Source organism: Stylophora pistillata, chromosome 2 (assembly GCF_964205215.1).
Source record: "Stylophora pistillata chromosome 2, jaStyPist1.2, whole genome shotgun sequence".
NCBI lineage: Eukaryota > Metazoa > Cnidaria > Anthozoa > Scleractinia > Pocilloporidae > Stylophora > Stylophora pistillata.
Genome location: NC_142520.1, coordinates 5,633,765 through 5,652,422, shown reverse-complemented (window position 1 = coordinate 5,652,422; position 18,658 = coordinate 5,633,765). Strand labels below are relative to the sequence as shown.

At 36.1% G+C, this 18,658-nt stretch overlaps 1 protein-coding gene across 3 annotated transcripts; it reads left to right on the top strand.

Annotated features, from left to right (window-relative positions):
* The first annotated feature begins 681 nt into the window (after nt 1–681).
* On the top strand, nt 682–11,302 carry LOC111346345 (adhesion G protein-coupled receptor D1-like). Of its 3 annotated transcripts, none has more exons than XM_088750970.1 (18): nt 682–893; nt 3,046–3,417; nt 3,707–3,741; nt 4,056–4,248; nt 4,658–4,765; nt 4,910–4,997; nt 5,173–5,263; nt 5,452–5,501; nt 5,881–6,019; nt 6,233–6,327; nt 6,888–6,990; nt 7,385–7,535; nt 7,880–7,961; nt 8,391–8,457; nt 9,361–9,443; nt 9,649–9,769; nt 9,999–10,040; nt 10,672–11,302. In XM_088750970.1, exons 1-18 carry the CDS (start codon nt 854–856, stop codon nt 10,867–10,869), a joined length of 2,058 nt encoding a protein of 685 aa, XP_088607096.1. In that variant the 5' UTR covers nt 682–853; the 3' UTR covers nt 10,870–11,302. The 3 variants fall into 3 exon arrangements, with proteins under 3 accessions (XP_088607096.1, XP_088607097.1, XP_088607098.1); XM_088750972.1 differs by lacking the exon at nt 682–893 and adding an exon at nt 2,133–2,270; XM_088750971.1 differs by lacking the exon at nt 4,658–4,765 and having other exon boundaries at nt 683–893.
* Nucleotides 11,303–18,658: the final 7,356 nt, after the last annotated feature.

Sequence of the window (18,658 nt, the reverse complement as noted above, 5' to 3'; positions counted from 1 at the left end):
AGCTTAGCTACTTGCAAATCATCTTTAAGAGCTATTCAATAGTTTTTGAGAAAGTTAAGATCTGTAATTATTTTAAATTTTCGAAGTAAAAATATGCTTTTTAAAGTATCAGTTATAAGTGTTAACAAAGCGAATGCAAATATATCGTAGCCTGATGTAGATATTATAAACTATTCATTGGAAAATTTACATTTTTTACAAGTAAACCGTGCTTAACTCCATGTTATTTATGCAAGCGAAGAAATTCGGCTCAGTTTTTGATAAAGAAAATCAACTGAGATGACAACCCATTGTTTTGTTTTAATCCCCATTCGTTATACATATGTCGGTGGCGATGTCATTAACGCAAAAACACCAGCAATTAGAAAAATAGTGTGCCTAACTTACAGGTGAATTTAAAATTTTGAAATATACCGGAAAAGCAATCGCGTGATCAGAATGACTTGTCATCCGGTTATTTCATGTTAAGAAAATATTTAAATCAGTGAAAATCATTATGTCGGTGTTGAGGGGAAGTTATGGGGGAGAATGTGCTCGAGTCGAGAAAAATGTCGGCTCTTCTATAATGAAGAGACAGAACGTCCGCTTTAAGCAATTTTTTAACTCAACTACCACCTGCTGCTTTCCATAGTTTCCATGCCATTTCCGTTCATAACAAAAATTAGCCATGTCATGTTTTGGCATTGTCTTTTTTAAAAGTAAATATGGACCAAGCTGGTAATTTTAGAGTTGTCAGCCTCAATGGGTAATGCGTTAAAACCTCTTGCTCAGCTTGGTCACCGCTTTCTTCCTTATTCTCTCAATATCTAGTCTATTCAAGGATCTAGCTTCCACCCAAAGATCTCGAGCAAAAATGTTGCAGAGGATGTTCTTACTTCCACTAATTATGATTTGTGAGTATTCAAAAGCAATATGTTTACCTTCTGAGTTTTTAACGTTTACAAAACTCGATATATCAACAAAAACATTGCCGGAATGATATTCTAAGCATTTTATTTCTATATTTTGCTAGTTTTTTTGGACAGAATTCATTTTATTCCATTCATTTTTGTGTTTTTGGTTTGTTTTGTTTTTGTTTTTTTGTACGCGACTTTGGTAAAATGCTGGGATTGGAGTCTTGATGAGAATAAAGACTTTAAAATTATTCGCATTCTGCTAAATATGAATTTTAAAAAAATAATGATAATTACAATGAACTTAATGAAGGAGTATTTTGCTTTTTACGACTATCGTCATGTGTAATGTCGTAATCATGGTTCGCATCCTTCAACCTCAATCATTACATTCAAGATGGTGAGATGACGTAAAGTACCAAAAATCTTTCGGTATGATTGAGGTCGGAAGTATTTCCATTTTATGTCACAAAACTGCTTCATGTGCTGCTTGTCAAATGAAAATTATGGAATCTACTTTAAAAACACGGAGCCAAGATGCCTCGTTTCCACGATAAAAAATGCGATAATTTCACATTGATCGCATGAGTTTATGATGAAGGCTTCGTAGATGTTGGATGACTTTATTAAAAGAAGTAGCAATGATCATTATCATCAGACAGTCCATCTTATTTCTCGCTCTCTCGTTTTCCTCTTTCTCCTTGACCTAATAATTGTCATTTTCAGTGAAATGTAAAATCCTTATTTCGGTTTTTTCTCTTTCTTACATCTTTTTCCGATAAAATAACAAAGCATGGTAACAAACATTAGCCGTTATCACATGAGCTAATTGCAAATCTCTCAAGGAGGTCTATATTCGTAAAACGCCAATTCAATAATTTTAGAACGAGTTTAAAAGATGCGTGTTTGCTTTATACATTTTCGAGGTGAATTTCTTTTATGATGATTAGGTATGATCGCTAACAAAAAAGAATGAGATTATATTGTGGTCAGAGACAGATATTATAAAATATTAATCCGAAAATTTGCACTTTTCAAAAGTAATACGTGCTCAACTTCCTGTCAATGATGCAAAATGAGAAATGCGGCTCATTTTGTAATAATGGAACCAAATGAGATGGTGACGCGTCGTTTTGTTTCAGTCCCCATTCATTACTCATCTGTCGGTGGCGATGTCATTAAAGCAAAAACCCCAGCAATTAGCAAAATAGTGTGCCTAACTTGCTATGAATTTTAAAATTTGAAACATACCGGCGTGACTGAATGACTTGCATCCGTTATTTCATGTTAAGAAAACAGTTGATTTTAAAATTATTATGTTGGTGTTAGGAAGGATTTAAGTGGAAAATCGTACCTGTTTTCTCCTATAATGAAGAGGTAAAAACATCTTCTTTGTTCACGCAATATCTAGCCTGGATCTAGCTATCAACCAGAAACCACTAAACAAAGACTAACACTTTAATCACATCGAAACGTTAAACGACACTGTGATCTTAAAGACACACAAAGGCTGATTTTACACTTAAAAGTTCTAAGAGATCTTTAACCGAAATGCTCTGGAAAATTTCTTCCTTACACTAATAATTGGTGAGTAAGAAAGAACAATTGGATAACCTTCTGATTCGAAGTCAGTTCTGTAATGTTATTCGTTTCGTTTATTTATTTATTTATTCATTTATTTATTTATTTGTTTGAATGGGGAAGAAGAGGGGAATTATCTGATATCTTGTTTGTCTATATTTGCCAACTTGTCCTCGTTCATCTCCACCACCACCCCCTCCCTATCCTTATAGATATGATGCAAGAATGAAATATTTATTTCATCACAGTATATTCACCAATCGTTGAAGATCTTTTATTATTATTATTATTATTATTATTATTATTATTATTATTATTATCATTATCAGTATTATTATTATTTTATGTCAGTATCAATTCGATGGTTCTATTACTTATAATTTAATTCTCGGATATTTCCCGCTCAAAATATCCTCCCTAAAGCCAAAAGAAATTGTGGTCTCCTGCTGAAGGATACTTAAAGCGGACTATCGCAGTTAAAATATCTGCTATAGAATTAATTTTATAATTAGAAACTGGGTACGGTCAAGTATTCTCTTTAGAATTTAACGTTTTTACCCACTTTTTTCAGGTAATAGCAACCAGTGTTCTAATAATTATGCAGAGAAGGAACTTAAAGGGGTAAAGGACACCTGTCAGTTGATTGAAAGCGAAACCAATCAGCTTTGGTTTGAAATTAAATGCCCTTCCCTACCTCGTCGATTTTGTGTCCTGATGTGGTGTAGAGACTTCGCTTTTTGTCTCGAACAATCCGTTGAATGGCAAGAAAAATGCATTCAGAAACTCAGCCGGCGACATTTTCCCACAAATATTATGGTGAACTCTGCAAAAAAGAGCCCATCATATAGCTTAGGCGTCAAACATTGTTACCACTACCTGGGTTGGGGATTCTACAAAGTCTACACCATGATAAAGATAACGAACAGAACATCAACAAAGAATGGTATGTATAAGATTCCTTTTGTTTTCACTATGAATCTACTTATTATTTCGTCAATCGTATGTATTTAAATCCACCCGTCTCTCTATTCACCCAACAGTTCCTTTGTTCTTTTATTCCCATGAGAGTTAACTATTTCAACCCTTCATTAACAATTTTTTGTTTTCCTTACTCAGCAATTTTATCATTTATGCATTTATTTTTCATTTATGCATTGCTCTAATTTCTCCAAATTAGTGACTTATTTTCTTTGGGTGTATATTAAGTTAAAAGCTTTGTCGTTTCCACCAAGGTTATCAGCCAAAACCGGAAGGCGTCAGTGGAAAGGTATTCTATTTTTATCCCCTCTCGTTTTTTACAAATCGCTTTTGTGGCTACTAAGTTAGTTCTCACTCCATGATATGCATGTATAAACTATATCACTTTTTAATCGTAAAACGTATTATATTTCTGATTAAAAAAACTGTATAACCACTCTTAAAAAAAATTATGTTGCTTCATTGATAATACTAAGGGCAATGAACACTTGCTGTCAATGGCTCGCCGCACATGCTGACGTAATAAGTGATAAAGGAACCTCATGGTAATAGCATGGTTTGTCATTCCTTTCTACAAACAAAACCACGTCACTGTTTTTATAGGAAATCTTCGATGATTTCAACACCATTCCTCGGCGTCTTTCAAACGAGATACGCAACAACAGTCAGCAAAAGCAGGAAAAGATAGAGGAAGTTTTTCTAAAATTGATCACTTTGGAAACATCCCTGTTGGAATACGGACAGTACAACCTTAATCACACGACAACTGAACTAAGCATGAGCAGCGCGCACGTGGGTAATGCAATTTCTCAATGTGATAAGTATGTTCGAGATAATCGTCCCTTCCGGTTGAAGGGCCGCATTGAAATGGCGTTCATCACATGAAGTAGCCTTACCACGGCAATCTGGGGCAACATACATCCATATAATGAAATAAACCAGTTCTCACTGTTCTCTCCCTTACATGCACATTTCATATATCTTGAATATCGATTAAAGACTGTTTATTTTGTCTTCCTTGATCTATCGATAACCTTTTTTGCTATTTGATTAACGCACATTATTGTTAACGGATCTTTCTATCATTAGTATTATTATCAACATCGTCATCATCATTATTATTATTATTATTATTATCATTATTATCATTATTATGATTACTAATATCATTATTATGAAGATCATTTCTTATGCTTTTCTCCGAGATGTTCTGGTCAGGAAAATCTTCTACCAAAATCATAGCCACCACTTCCGTCTGGAGGAACATACGGGAGAAAATTTCCTAACCATTCCGTCGGAAAACTTGGACAATGGTTTGAAAATTTTAATTTGACATTCGGCATTCTGATATGTTATCTTATTGATTCATTTACTAATGTGTTCATTTAGGTTTTTAAGTAGTCATAGCACAACATTTCAAAATTCATGAGACTGTATTGCTTTCATCTTTTTCCCAGGGTCAGTGGTACTTGGAGTGATATACAGAGACCTCCATCAATTGTTTGTCACTAACCAGACAGAGAACAGTACCCTAAACAATTCTAGGTCTCCCAGTGATTTGAACTATACATATATTTTCCATCTCTATATGCATAAATCGTTGAATAATTTTCTTAAAGCTAAAAAAGTTGAGTGTTTGAATAAATGTAGTTTAAGTCAATCCCTTGTGTACTTGTAAGTGTGCGTTTATTAACTTTAACGTTTTGTTACTCCAAAATAGAGAAGTCAACTCCATTATAATGGCTGCTGCAATAATTCCTCAGCCCTCGAGACTACAGGAAAATATAACTTTGAATTTCAAAAACATTAAGGTAGCTTTAAGTACAATTTTCGTCTTTTCTAGGTGATATGTAATTACTCTATCACCTGTTTAAAGTGAAATTCGCTTATTTCAGCCTGGCTGCGTTGTTTATCAATTCTACTTTCGTTAGATTTATTCAAATGGAGCAAAATTCGTTGTGATTTTTTGCTTTGTTTCCATTCACTTAAATTATCTTAGAATGCAAAGAACAAGAAAAACTGTATGTTTTGGAACATTTTCGATGAGAGGTAAATATAGTTTGAATTGTCCTTATTTTTTCTAGTATTGTTATTATGAACTACTACTATTGCTATTATTATTATCATTATTATTATTATTATTATTAATATATTTATATTATATGTAACTTAAATTAAGCCGAGAAGAAGATCGATTTATCTAAATTTCGTTGCCCTTTTATTCAAATTTGTTACATAAGGTTTTCCATTCATGCTGAATATAGTTTCGAGAACAGGCAAATACATGCAAGCACTTAAGGACCATAGTACAGCAGACGAAGTTCCTCGCTTGGATAAGTTTCATATCTCATTACATATGGTGCTCCACTTGCTTTTCTTTTGCACCATAGCCTCGCTTGATTGAAAGTTTATATATCTTACACCACAGCTCTATTGGCTGGTCAGGACAAGGTTGCCATGTCAAATCTACTGATGCACACCAAACAGTATGTACCTGCAATCATTTGACTCATTTTGCTGTTCTTCTGGACTCAACATCTCGTTCAGATAGTGTCGATATATCAGAGGTAGGTGTCACCATAAGATTTTTGGCTTCCTTGTACAATGGGACATGCTCGAATATCCAAGTAAATGCATATTACAATATGATCGATATTACATAGTGAAGTACACTAAAAACTTGGTGAATCCGATATTTCTAAACTTTGTAATATTTTTTAAAAGTATTGGTATAATTGTTATTGTTTTGTGTTGTTTTGTTTTTTTTTCTTTTGTTGAAGAAAGACGAAAAGGCCTTGGAAATTCTCACAACCGTCGGGTTGACTCTCTCTGTTATTGGGATCTCCTTGACGATAATCAGCTATGTTACTCTCACGTGAGTTCAATGGTTAGACATACGAAATGTATGCTAGTTAAAATGAGGCGAGACAATAAAATAAAGTTGCCAAGTATGCTGGGTTCTGTCAACGGACAGGTGCCAGTGATAAACGTGCAGTATAATGCTAATACAATCCTTGTTCGCTTTTTTTCTTTGGTTTCTATGATGAAGAAAAGATATGGAGCAGTTTTTGTATTCCTCTACAAAAATATATGGAAATAGGAATGAGAATATGTATTACTGACGAGATAATTCAATTTCTACTTATACGAATGACAGAAGGTGTTAAATTTTCAAATTGTATGACAAAAACTACTATCTTTGATGCCAATAGGAGCACATTTATGATACTGTGTATCATCTGTTCGACTTCTTTGCTGCATTGTGTTTCAATTAACTTAGTTGACTATCATATCTTTAAAGAATCTTTCCTTTATTTTTTTTTTTCTTGTTGTTGCTGTTTTTTGTTTTGTTTTGTTTTGTTTTTTCTTTTCGGTAATTTTATTTATGTATTGATTTATTTATGTATTGTTTTTTTTTTGTTTTTACGATGCCAGAGATATAACAGGACCTCTATCCCAGATTCGAGTTAGTCTCGTCGCATCTCTTGGTGCAGGACAAATCATATTTCTTACTGGGATTGGAGCAACCGAGAACAAGGCAACAATTCTGAAAAATTCTGATTGTTTACAGTCAAAATAGGAGGCCCATGAGTACACATAAATAAAGCAATAATTAGATAAGAAAAATAAGAAAGATTAAAAAAATGCTTGAACGAAAATAAATATTTTATTCGGAGAAAATGTAATTAACGCATTTAGAAGGCTTTAAGAACAGTTTAAGTGAGTAATTTCATTTTTGTCGAATATTAGCTTCCTTTTCTTTCTAATTAAAAGAAAAAGATTTTATGGTGAGCCTTTTTTCATCTACCACTAGCTTAAAAGAGTTAGGATTACACACATTATTTAAATTTACCGTTCAAATAAACCATGAGGTGTAATCATCCAGGCGAATTAAAAACAAAACTGTCCTGTTTTGTTGTCCATTTTCCCAGGGAGGCTGCATTGTAGTGGCGGCCCTTGTGCAGTATTTCTTAATGGCCGCCTTCTGCTGGATGCTTGTCGAGGGAATTCATCTCTACCTGTTTGTTGTGAAAGTTTACAACGTTGGCAACAAGTTAAGAATTTGCCATGGAATGTCATGGGGTAATTTATCCTGTGACTATTAAGATGTTTAAACAGTTTTACACGCCATCCCTTTGTTTTTACTCCCTTTGTTTCTTATGATCTACTTGCCCATGACTTCAATTTATTTAAGAGACAGCCTCTCAGAATCCATTTTGTTTGGTTCTTGTACAACCTTATCTTCGTGCGTCCCTGATCCTTGAGGATCCCTCTTCGAATTCAAGAGCACTGGGTCAGGAACACACTGTTTCCATGCTTGCTATAATCCTGAATAACTCTCAAGAGCGGTGCCGAAGGTAACTGTCCGAGGTTGAAAGATAAATTACGTTCCTTATAGGTAAGAACATGTTTCAATTATTTTGTAGGCCTTCCTGCGCTCATTGTTGCCATATCGCTGAGTATTGCAGCCGGAAAAGATGGGATCGACAGTTTTGTGAGTGATAAATAGTAAGTTGAGTTTCCCTGTGCTGATTGAATGCCATCCCAATTAGCTTTAATTTCCAACAACTGATTTGACGCAAGTATTCTTTTGGGAGAAAAAAAACAACAACTACGACAACAACGAACAGCTGAAGAACATAGGTGGCGAAGTTCCAACATTTTCCTTCCGTTGTTTTCTTACTTGTTTGTTTTGTTATTGTATTTAAAGATTGTGGTCATTAAAAAAATTCTGAGCCTTCTCATCGGTTTTGAATCGGGTTGTTTAGAACTGTATCTATTAATTTATTTAGGCAATATGTAGAGATAAGGCAGAATCAACTCAGTGAATGAGCGCCAAATCCATATAAGTATGCCAAAAAGCAGTTTTTCATGATTCATGTAGCAAACAAAAAAATATTTAGGAATTCATCTTTTCTTTTTTCGATTTTCTTAAAGCTGCTGGATGTCTCCTAACAATGGTCTGATCTGGATATTTATATCATTTGTTGTGCTGGTCGAACTTGTAAGTGACAATAAGCATGATTATCATTATCAAAACCGCCTCCTGGTTAGCTCAATTGGTTAGAGCGCCGGATTGTGTTGAGCGGGAGGTCGAGGGTTCGAGCCCCGGCCGGACCAATACTCATGGTCTTAAAATAACTGAGGAGAATTTGCTACCTTTCTATAACATCAATGAAATGGTTAGATATTCTAGTCTTCTCGGATAAGGACGAATAAATGGAGGTCCCGTCTCCTGCAGGGTTAGGGGTAGGAGACGTTAATTTCCCACACACGAGATTACTGTGTGATGGATGTCCTCCCCTGGGGTGGGATGTGTGGGGGAAAAGGTGAGGTCGTTACATGGACTAAAGCGGCTGCCAGAGGCGCCTGATAATGCTGACGTCCGATCTCAACCTTAGTAACACTGTAGACCTTGGCAATTCAGCCTATGCTGCTATAAAGGTATCGAATCATTCACTTTCACTTTCACTTTCACTTTCAAACATCTAATAACGAAAGGTTTAGAAAAACATCTCAGAATAAAAATCGGCAATATTAAAACATGACGTATCGGCGAAGACATGTCACCATTATCAAATTTAAATTACAGTAACCTGAGTGACGTTATCTGAGAAGAAAGTGTGAAAATACAGAGAAGAGACTGACTCTTAACACTCAAAAAGACTCCATACCAGCAAAAACTGTTTAAATCATGTTCAGTCTTTTTGTTTATTTTCGCCTCATGAATATGCATTTTCACTTTTTTTCTATATAACGTTACTCAACTTACTATAATTTACATTTGATAATGGTGGCATGTCGTCGCCGAAACGTCATGTTTTATAATCGCTTATTTTTATTCTAGTCATTATCAGGACTGAATAACTTTTAAGAGGCTCATGTTGGTCTATTTGCTTCTTTTAAGTGCAACATTCTGATCCTCGGGCGCGTTATTAAGGAGATGACAAATATGCAGCAAGAGAAAGACAAACAGAGCGAGCAAATAAGGTGTGTTTCGGTCTATATGAGGAAATACGTTTCCAGACTATTTGGTCAGGTCCACTTCTAAAAACTAAAATCTGGGATCCAACTGTCTTGTAGGTGAAATCTGGAGTCAATAACCACAACAACGAGAAATCATCTTGATATTATTGATACCTTACGGTGTTTCATTAGACATCGACAATCACTACACAACAATACTTTTTTGCAGACTTGGTGTGAAGGCATGCGTGATTATGATTCCTCTGCTTGGGATCTCATGGTTATTTGGGTTACTGTCACCATTGCACAAAGCTTTCGCCTACATCTTCACGATCCTCAGCTCTACACAGGTAAGATGTAGACAAGTGTATATGTAATTAAAAAACCGCTTTGTTCTGATATATTTATATTCCCGGGAATTCTGTTTAACATATGGCTTCATAAAGAGAAAGGTATTATTTTCAAACATCATGACTTCGTTAGCTCAGTGCTTTAAAAGCCGGCTGTGTAGTTTTCGTAGACATCTCGCATTATTTTAATGGATTGGCACAAATCCTAAACTTCTCTTCAATTCAACAGGGTTTCTTGATCTTTCTTCTTCATTGCGCGAGGAACAGCGAGGTCAGTACTCGTTCGCTTTAGTTAATTGCATGTCAAAGTCCAGTTATATAACTATATTAGCCAGTGCAGCGGACACCCGTATATTTTATTTTATTTCACGTGTCTTATCAATGAAATGAGGCCCTATTGGACAGGGCTCATGCTTGGATCGAACTGACTCGAGAAACGCGACGTGACGAACGGCAGTACTTTATGGACAGAAATTATCAATGTATTTCCATATTCTGTCTGGTATGGAGCTTCAAAAGTTCACAATAGCTCCACTTTTAAACTAATTACCGTCTCCTTGGAAGAGGCGGGGGAAAAGAAGAAAGGACATGGATTTCCAATTTACAAGATAGATCACCGATTTCTCGTAGAAAGAGTCTAAAGTTAATATCCACAATATTTCCTTCAGAGAAAAAAAGGAATTAGTAACACCGCATTTAACATGTTTTATGATATTATTGTACCTATCCCTATTAGCTCCAAATAACTGAAAGACGTCGAATTTCGTTATTGGCTTGAGAAAATTGACCGGTATTAAAAGTTGACTCATATCATAGAACAAAACAAAATCAAAGGTAAAAAGATCTCGAGTGACGAACTCCTTGAAGGTAATAATATGGCTAATTTAACCTGCAATTTATAGATAAGAGCTCGTTTGAGAAGAAGGATTCAGGCCATCTTTCCAGCAATGGATGATAGGACGAGCACGAAGCGAACATCTGTAGTGACCTCGGACGTAAATGAGAATGCCACAGCCATTGCCGCACTGAGAAAAGTAAACGTGCAACCACTGAGTGATGGTGAAAAAGCAAAAGCAGTCTCGAACAAAACCTCCATGTAGTTGCCAAGTTTTAATATATTCTAACACTGATTGTAAATGTTTTAAATTCAAACCTGAGATGATGAAGATAATTCCTGACAGCTGGAAAAAATTCATGATCATTGGATCGTGTGTTCTCTTCATGAAACAATAACTGATGAAGAAATGAAGGTGTTCTTACATCAGTTACATTGTACATAACAGCAATCATTGAAAGTGTTAATTTGTAGTACGGCATAGTAAGGCAAAATATTGCAGGTTGCAAATCTTATAATGGCTACTAATAGCTAATAATTCAGTATTAAACCACTAACAGAAAAGCCGCTGATAAAACAACAGTAAGGGAAGAAAACAAATGTCTCATTTTGAATTAATTTCTGCTGCTGCCCGCTGCTGCTGATGGTGATGATGATGCAATTTACTCATTAAAGTTCTTTTTCTTTCTTGTTGCAAACGTTTGATTAGATCTTGGCATACTCTTTTGTGACACTGCCCATAATGGCCTCCCATGTTCTCTGAATGTTTGCTTAATTAAGGGATCCACGATGTGGTATTTGCTTTTGCTTTCAAAAAGGTGGAGACAACTAAGATCTTACGCTTGAGATAAATTGAATTTAGCATGTCCTTTTAGAGCGTGGTTTTCTTCTCGTCTTTACGTAAAACACTGGCTTTTTTCTTAAATGACAAAAAAAAAAAAAATAGAAATTGGGCTATCTGCAGACTGGACGTAGTGTAAGTGAATGAATCAGTCCCCAAACAATTTTGTTTCCTTCTTCGAAAGGCATCTAACAGGAAAAATCAACAAAAACGATAATGTTAGAGAAGTGAACCCTAGTTTTGAAACATTCAGGAAATGTTATGTACGTGTGATAGGATGTCTGATTTGTTATCACCTTTTTTTCAACTAAGCAAAGACAAAAACTAGCAAATCTAAAAAAAAAAAACAACAAACAGAAAAACAAATGCTTTACCTCAATAGTGTAATTGGGAAATTGCAATCATTTCCGGTACTGCATATCTTGCCTCTGCTGAACATGATCTGATATCAGTAGTGAAAATAATCGTCAACATAACAGACAATGTTTGTCAACTTACTTCCAAAAACCAATGAGACTGCGATTGTGAAATTGCAATTATTTCCTGTGCTGCATATTTTGCCTCCATTCAGTTTTCGGATTGTTTTGTTTTTAATCTATAGCAGGTACTCAATAGGAACAAGTACAAATTCACGCTTTCGTTGCGAGAAGAAACTGAATACGAGGCCAATGCAAATACTATACGGAAAAAAAAAATTTAAAAAAAGTAAAGATAAAATCTCCAGAAACTCCTCCTTTTACAAAGCTTTTGCCACCTGATACGGACCGAGATGATTCTGTCCATTATCCACCTGTTTAGCCGCGTATTAATGCCAATGTGTCGTCGGAGAAGTTGTAATGGATCTACAAGCTTAAAAGCTAGTCGTCAAGCCATAAGGCGAAAAAAAAAACATTGAATCTAACCGTTTAGCGTCTCACTCCGCGCTCAGTGAGACTTGCATTTCGTAATTTTACCCTTTCTCGATTGTCTTGCATCTCTATATAGGGCCCTTATTGAAGCAGTCTAAATAAGAGATATTTGCTAAGGAAAACTTGCCGTGGTCGATATTTTCATCGATTATCTCGGATCCCTAAATTTCAAGGAAAAGTCCTTTCATCTGGACGGAACTTCTAAAAAAAAAATGCTATTGCTTGGACAATTGATCGCTCTTGGTAAGTACTTGTATGAATCCAATTCGGTGTAGCTTAGCTCAGTAGACGCAGTTTTAATAACTTCCTCTTACGTTTTCTCCCTGATATTATTGCAAAATGTTTTCACAATTTCTTGATGTTCGTATTGACGCAGTTAATAGACGTGAAAGTCTGGTGAGAAAAAATAGATTGGAAGAAATAAAAACAATCGGAAAGACGATAGCCTTTTTTATCACTTTAGATGGTCCCTTCTGCAGTCTCTTAATTATGAGTAAAAGCAAACTCCAAAAAAGAAATAATTTACATTTAGTGAGGTAGACAAAACTACCTATACCGGAACGCAACAAATTAATCTATTCCCTTTTCGAAAAGTTTCCAGCGATTTGTGTATGATTCATTTTGTGTTTAATCTCTTTATATGTGGTCATTGATCTTCACCATGTTATCCTAATTTTCCTCTATACAATAATCATAGTTCTTCGATCGAGCGAGGACAAAACGTAACAGCGATCTCCTTCAAACAGATGTATTTCCAAGACCGCTCTATTGACACAAACATTCTCCCGTGAGATAAACCCTCTCAAGGAACAATTAACCCAGAGAACAAGAAATTTGTCTCAAACATTTCAAATATACCGGTCACTAATTTTGAAGTTACTAGAGCTTCGCTTTCATGGATATAAGTAATTTTATTTTTCCTTAATAAACTCATAGTGGCAATGCATTTCAGTCGGTTTACTGTCGTCATGGTGATGTAATTATCTCGCGGGCGGCATTTCGTCTGTCAAACTTTTTCCTTACACGTTTCCCTTTACTAGAGGTGAAAAAAAAGAAGATATGAGGGTTTCCTTTTTTTTTAATCTGCGATGTCAGGTTCTCTTCATAAAGTTCATGGAGTTCAAAACAAGATACAGAAACTATACCGCACCATTCCGCCACGCTAAACACAGAAACTCCACCGAACTCAGCAAGCACATCTGGACCCTCAAAGACAACAACATCGATCACTTTATTTCCTGGCGCATTCTCTCATCGCACTCACCGTATAACAGCTCAACTAAAATATGTAACGTCTGCCTCAAAGAAAAATTCCTAATCATCTGCCGGCCCGAACTATCAACACTAAACAAACGTAATGAACTCGTGTCTTCATGCCGCCACAGAAGCAAAGCCCTCCTACGCAACAACTAAACTGTCAATTTCGCGCTGCATAAATTAGACTAGTCAGATCATGCAAATTATATTGTATATAAGCAATGGTAAAGTTTATTCTCATTAAATCCCCTGAGGAGTGGGCGACCACGAAACAGGCTTGTAGGGATGAACTTGTAGTCACACTTTATATATATATATATATATATATGTATATATAGGAAGTCATTAATGGAACTCTCAGGCCAACAAAGGTGTACCGCGCCAGGAGGATCAATAAAGATTCACAGTTCAAACCTCGCAGCCAACACGAACGTAGAAAGTTTAAAAAAATTGCGAGGATGGGCAGCTTCTGACGTAAAAAATATAAAAAATTATAATAAAAAAACGTTTCGGTCAGAGACCTTCTTCAGTTATTTACAACTTTTCAAAGAAAAAAGAGCATTAAATAGGATCGAAGTGCTAATGATTACGTTATTACAGATAACAACTAATAAACTGGTGCTAATAAACAAAAAACCTATTTACAAAGAAAGCAATGGAGAAAATACAAGGTACAAACCCTAAAAACTAAGAGATAAGAATACTAGACATGATACAATGTATATATGAAGTTCATATATTTTGAACTGCGCTATTAGATACGTATGATGCCCGATCCTCGCAGTAGAAAGCGCTACTTATGCAATAGCGAAAATCAGACCTGAAAAAAATCAGGCCTGTACGGGATTCGAACCACTGACCTCTGCGATACTAGTGCAGCGCTCTACCAATTGAGCTAACAAGCCAACTGGGAGCAGGCCGTTGAGTTGATCCGTAATAAACCGTGATGATAAATCAGATACAATGCATATGTATATATGAAGTTCATATATTTTGAACTGCGGTATTAGATATATACATTGTATCTGAGTTATCATCACGCGTTTCTCACAAGTCAACTCAACGGCCTGCTCCCAGTTGGCTTGTTAGCTCAATTGGTAAAGCGCTGCACTAGTATCGCAGACTTCAGTCGTTCGCATCCCGCACAGGCCTGATTTTTTTCAGGTCTGAATTTTTTTCAGGTCTGACATTTCGCTATTGCATAAATAGCGCTTTCTACTGCGAGGATCGTGCATCATACAATACTAAATATGTTAATATGAGTGGTATAACCAATTGCAAAGAAGCAACCCCTAATATCCAAGCGGTTGAAATCCCCTGTGACAACCAATTCACAATTGGGATATCGCGTCTCCGCTAGGGCGAGGGACTGGAAAAAATGCTTCCGGATAGATGTCCCATCGACCTTGGAGGGGGGGGGGGGGGGTGATTGATCCCTTCCGCGATTATGCAGGAAAACCCCCGGGGTAGGCGGTTTGGTCTGAGATGGAGCCACAATGTCTCATGATTATCGCAGCACTTTAAATCGTTCAGTTCTTTATATTTGCACCGCTTTTCTTGAATAGAGGCTCACACACCACCGTGTTCTAATGTCTTCCTGTCCTCACGCACAATAGCAAACCCGGGGATGTCAACAACGGTGTCCAACACAGAGTCCTTTAGCCAGGTTTCTGTAACGAACGCAAGGTTGATATGATTACGAGTGATAAACTCGGCAACTTCATCCATTTAGGGGGCTAAAGACATGACATTCCCTAACATGATCTTATGAACTTTGGGTGACCATTCATTACTGGCTGCTCTGTTTTGCTTGGTACAGTCTATAAAAATGCAGCTGTTTATATTGCTACTTGGAATGGTGTCATTTTGAATATTTAATATGTTCGCCGGTTGGTTATGTAAATGAGGTTTCCTGTGAAAGATTAAGTTCCGAGCAAAGAAAACCCCATTAAAGTTCGAAAGTGGCTGAATCTTGCGAGTTCCATTACCCATGCAAATCCCAATCTGCCTTTGTTTGCGCTGTCCTTCTCTTGTCCCTCGACGTTGTAGTACACAGCGGTTAAAATGAAATCGGTTTTATTCACGTACCTATGAGAACTAACTAAATAATTAAACACATGCTGTATATATGCAGGTCTCGAGGGTATTACATCACACCATCACGCCTCACATGACATCGCGCATATTTCATGCTCGTTGGCATCCTATACACTACAGACGAGTAGGTCTTTGCCGTGTTATTCCCAGATCAGATATGTTGCGCCATAACTCACGACCGAGCGACTTCTTCGTCGTTGAGGATAAAATAATGGCATTCAGTGCCGCTCTTGAATAAAAAATCGCCATGTATAGAGGCCAATATTATAAAAATCTCGTTGTGATTAAAGTGATGCTCTTTGTCGTTATTTTGAAGAAAGTTCGCTTAGAATCACGGAGCAGGAAAAAACGCGTGCTGCCTGTCAGGCGCTTCGTAAATAATGACTTCTGGGCCTTCATATAGGTAGCGATTTGACCTGGAACAGTCATATATCAGAAGTAATCAAAAAGGCCATTAAGAGGTTGTATTTTTTTAGTACAACTAAAGAGAGCTAGGGTTCCCTTACAAGACCTAGTGTTTCTCTACACATCATGAAGAAGATCTGTAACAGAGTACGCGATACCTGTCTTCTATAATGCGCTTCCTTAATATCTAAAGAATGAGCTTGTACGTATTGAGAAACGGTCAATTTCCATTATAACTGTGGGTGATTGCGCGGTTGCTAAAGATTTAAGGAATACGACCTATCCTAGAGCATCACGAGTTTTTATGTCAGAAGCTTTTTAAAGGTATCTTATACAACCCTAGCCATAAGTTAAAGGCGCTTCTTCAACCCATACATAAACCCAGCTATAACTTCAAAAATAAGCGCAAATTTAATATGCCACGCTTTCGCACTTCCAGAACGATGAACACTTTTATATTTGCTATGGCAAAGAAGTTTAATGGCTAGATTTTTATCGATACGATATCCTTTTCTTTTTGTTACGGCACGAGTGATAATGATAGTAACAATAATGATGATAATGATAATTATCATCATTATTGTTATTATTAAATTTTTTAAATTAATTTAAATCTATAGCTAATATATTTTATTGAATTTATTATTATGTTATAATATTGTAAACTGCTGGTATAATAAGATGTGTAATTAGGTTTTTTTCATTTGAAATTTGAAATTTTTACATTTCTTGGATTGTAAAAATGTATAATTCAGCCCTGGGGCTGCAATGCTTTTGAGATTAAACTATCTATCTTTCTTACAAGAAGCCAAGTAATTCACATTTTTAGAGTCACAGGAAAGTCTAGAGCGAATGGTGTAAGTTTTGCCCGTCTGAAAGCTGAGAAATGATTTAGATTCAACAAAGAAACTCTAACACAGGTCGCATCTTTTCTTATCGCATTCAAAGCAGCCATTGTTATGAGGAATGGTTTGTCTCTCGCTGGCAGTTGTAAAACGAGATGGTGCTAACAATTCTTTGATATTTTTCGATCGATGAAAAGATGGTATAATGGTACTTCGAGGAAAAAGTTCTTTTAATTTGGGGTTAGATTGCAAAATAAACAAATGCTTTCTGATTATGTTGCCTACGTCGGGCAAGTTAGGATTAAATGTAGTAACAAGTGGAAATAGTTTCTTCGCTTCTTTTCCACGAGTCCTGAGTAAATTATGTCTAAGGATGGCGGAGGCTTTGGAGAATTGTTTTGAAACTAATTTAGAAGGGTAACCCTGGTTAACAAGGTACTCTTTGTACTCAGCTGTTCTCTCGGCAAAAAATACTTCTTCAGAGCAATTTCTTTTCAATCTTCTGGCTACTCCAAGAGGAATAACCTTGAAAACGTGCTTAAAATGGCAGCTGGAAGGCGGAAGATATAAATGGCTATCTGTAGGTTTGGAATAGACGTCTGTCCTGATAAATCCATCGATAAGATGCAAAGTGAGATCAAGTACAAGGAGCTCACGCTCAGAAAAAACTAGCTCAAACTTAAAATTTTTTCACGTCAGAACTTTTGCTAACCTCGCAATTTTTAAACTTTCTACGTTCGTGTTTTCTGTGAGGTTTGGACTTTCTTATCCTTGCAGATTAGATCTCGCTTCAAAAGAAGGATCAATGGCGTCACCCCAATTGTAGATGAAGAAATGATCATTAAACGAGACTCGCAAGTGAATGAAATTGATAGGAGTATCGTCTTTCCAAGAAATATTCATGTCCAGCCTCGCAATAACAATGAAAGTGGTATTGAAGTCTCTGAGATCTGAGTCGCCATCGTAGTCTTTTTGGACAGTCTAGATCTGTGTATATCTTAAATTAAGTTCGTTTAGAAAGTTTGGTCCACCTCAGAAGAGCCAGATAATCTTCAGAAGCTGAGGCTCTGATACCTTTTTGTATTTGATCCAAAGTATAATAAAATAACAGTTCAAGTAATCATAATGAGAAGTATCCTTTTTTGTCGAAAATGAGTAGCGGATATAACCAAGGTCAGAAGGTCCAGAAATTCAAAACTACATCCAAGAATCAAGTACTGAGAGTAAGGGAACTACCTAGGGTATCTCAGAAGGAAAAAATATATATATATTTTTTTTTACACTAATAGTAGCTCGTCGATGAGCATCTATTAGAACTGGTTAGGATTTAACAACCGTGATAGAAAAACTTCCTCAGATGTTTCCTCGAGCCCAGTTCTCGACAAGCTCTTTTTTTTTCATTCGACTCTTATTTCTCACCCCAACCTTGAATTCAAACTTAGCCAACTTTTATTTGCCGCGAAAGCTCATTGGCATGTAACTGTATCTTTTTTCGCTTTGATTTATTCGTCAGTTAGAGCAGCACTTTATCATATAGTCTAGTCATTATTTTATTCATCTGTCCTTTATTCCTCCATTTATTTATCTACTTATCGTCGTTATCCATTCATAAGAAACCATAAGGTACTTTGATAATATCTCCATTTCTAGAAAAGAAAGCGAACTTTGTACGAACAGGTTAAGCCTCCTCTCACTCCTCCC

What these genes read in the sequence shown, in the direction of transcription:
- LOC111346345 (XM_088750970.1), top strand. Translation starts at nt 854, where the DNA reads ATGTTGCAGAGGATGTTCTTACTTCCACTAATTATGATTT. An exon ending in TGAATTTCAAAAACATTAAG is followed by an intron (nt 5,264 to 5,451) that starts GTAGCTTTAAGT and finishes AAATTATCTTAG; the next exon opens with AATGCAAAGAACAAGAAAAA. An exon ending in ATCAGCTATGTTACTCTCAC is followed by an intron (nt 6,328 to 6,887) that starts GTGAGTTCAATG and finishes TTACGATGCCAG; the next exon opens with AGATATAACAGGACCTCTAT.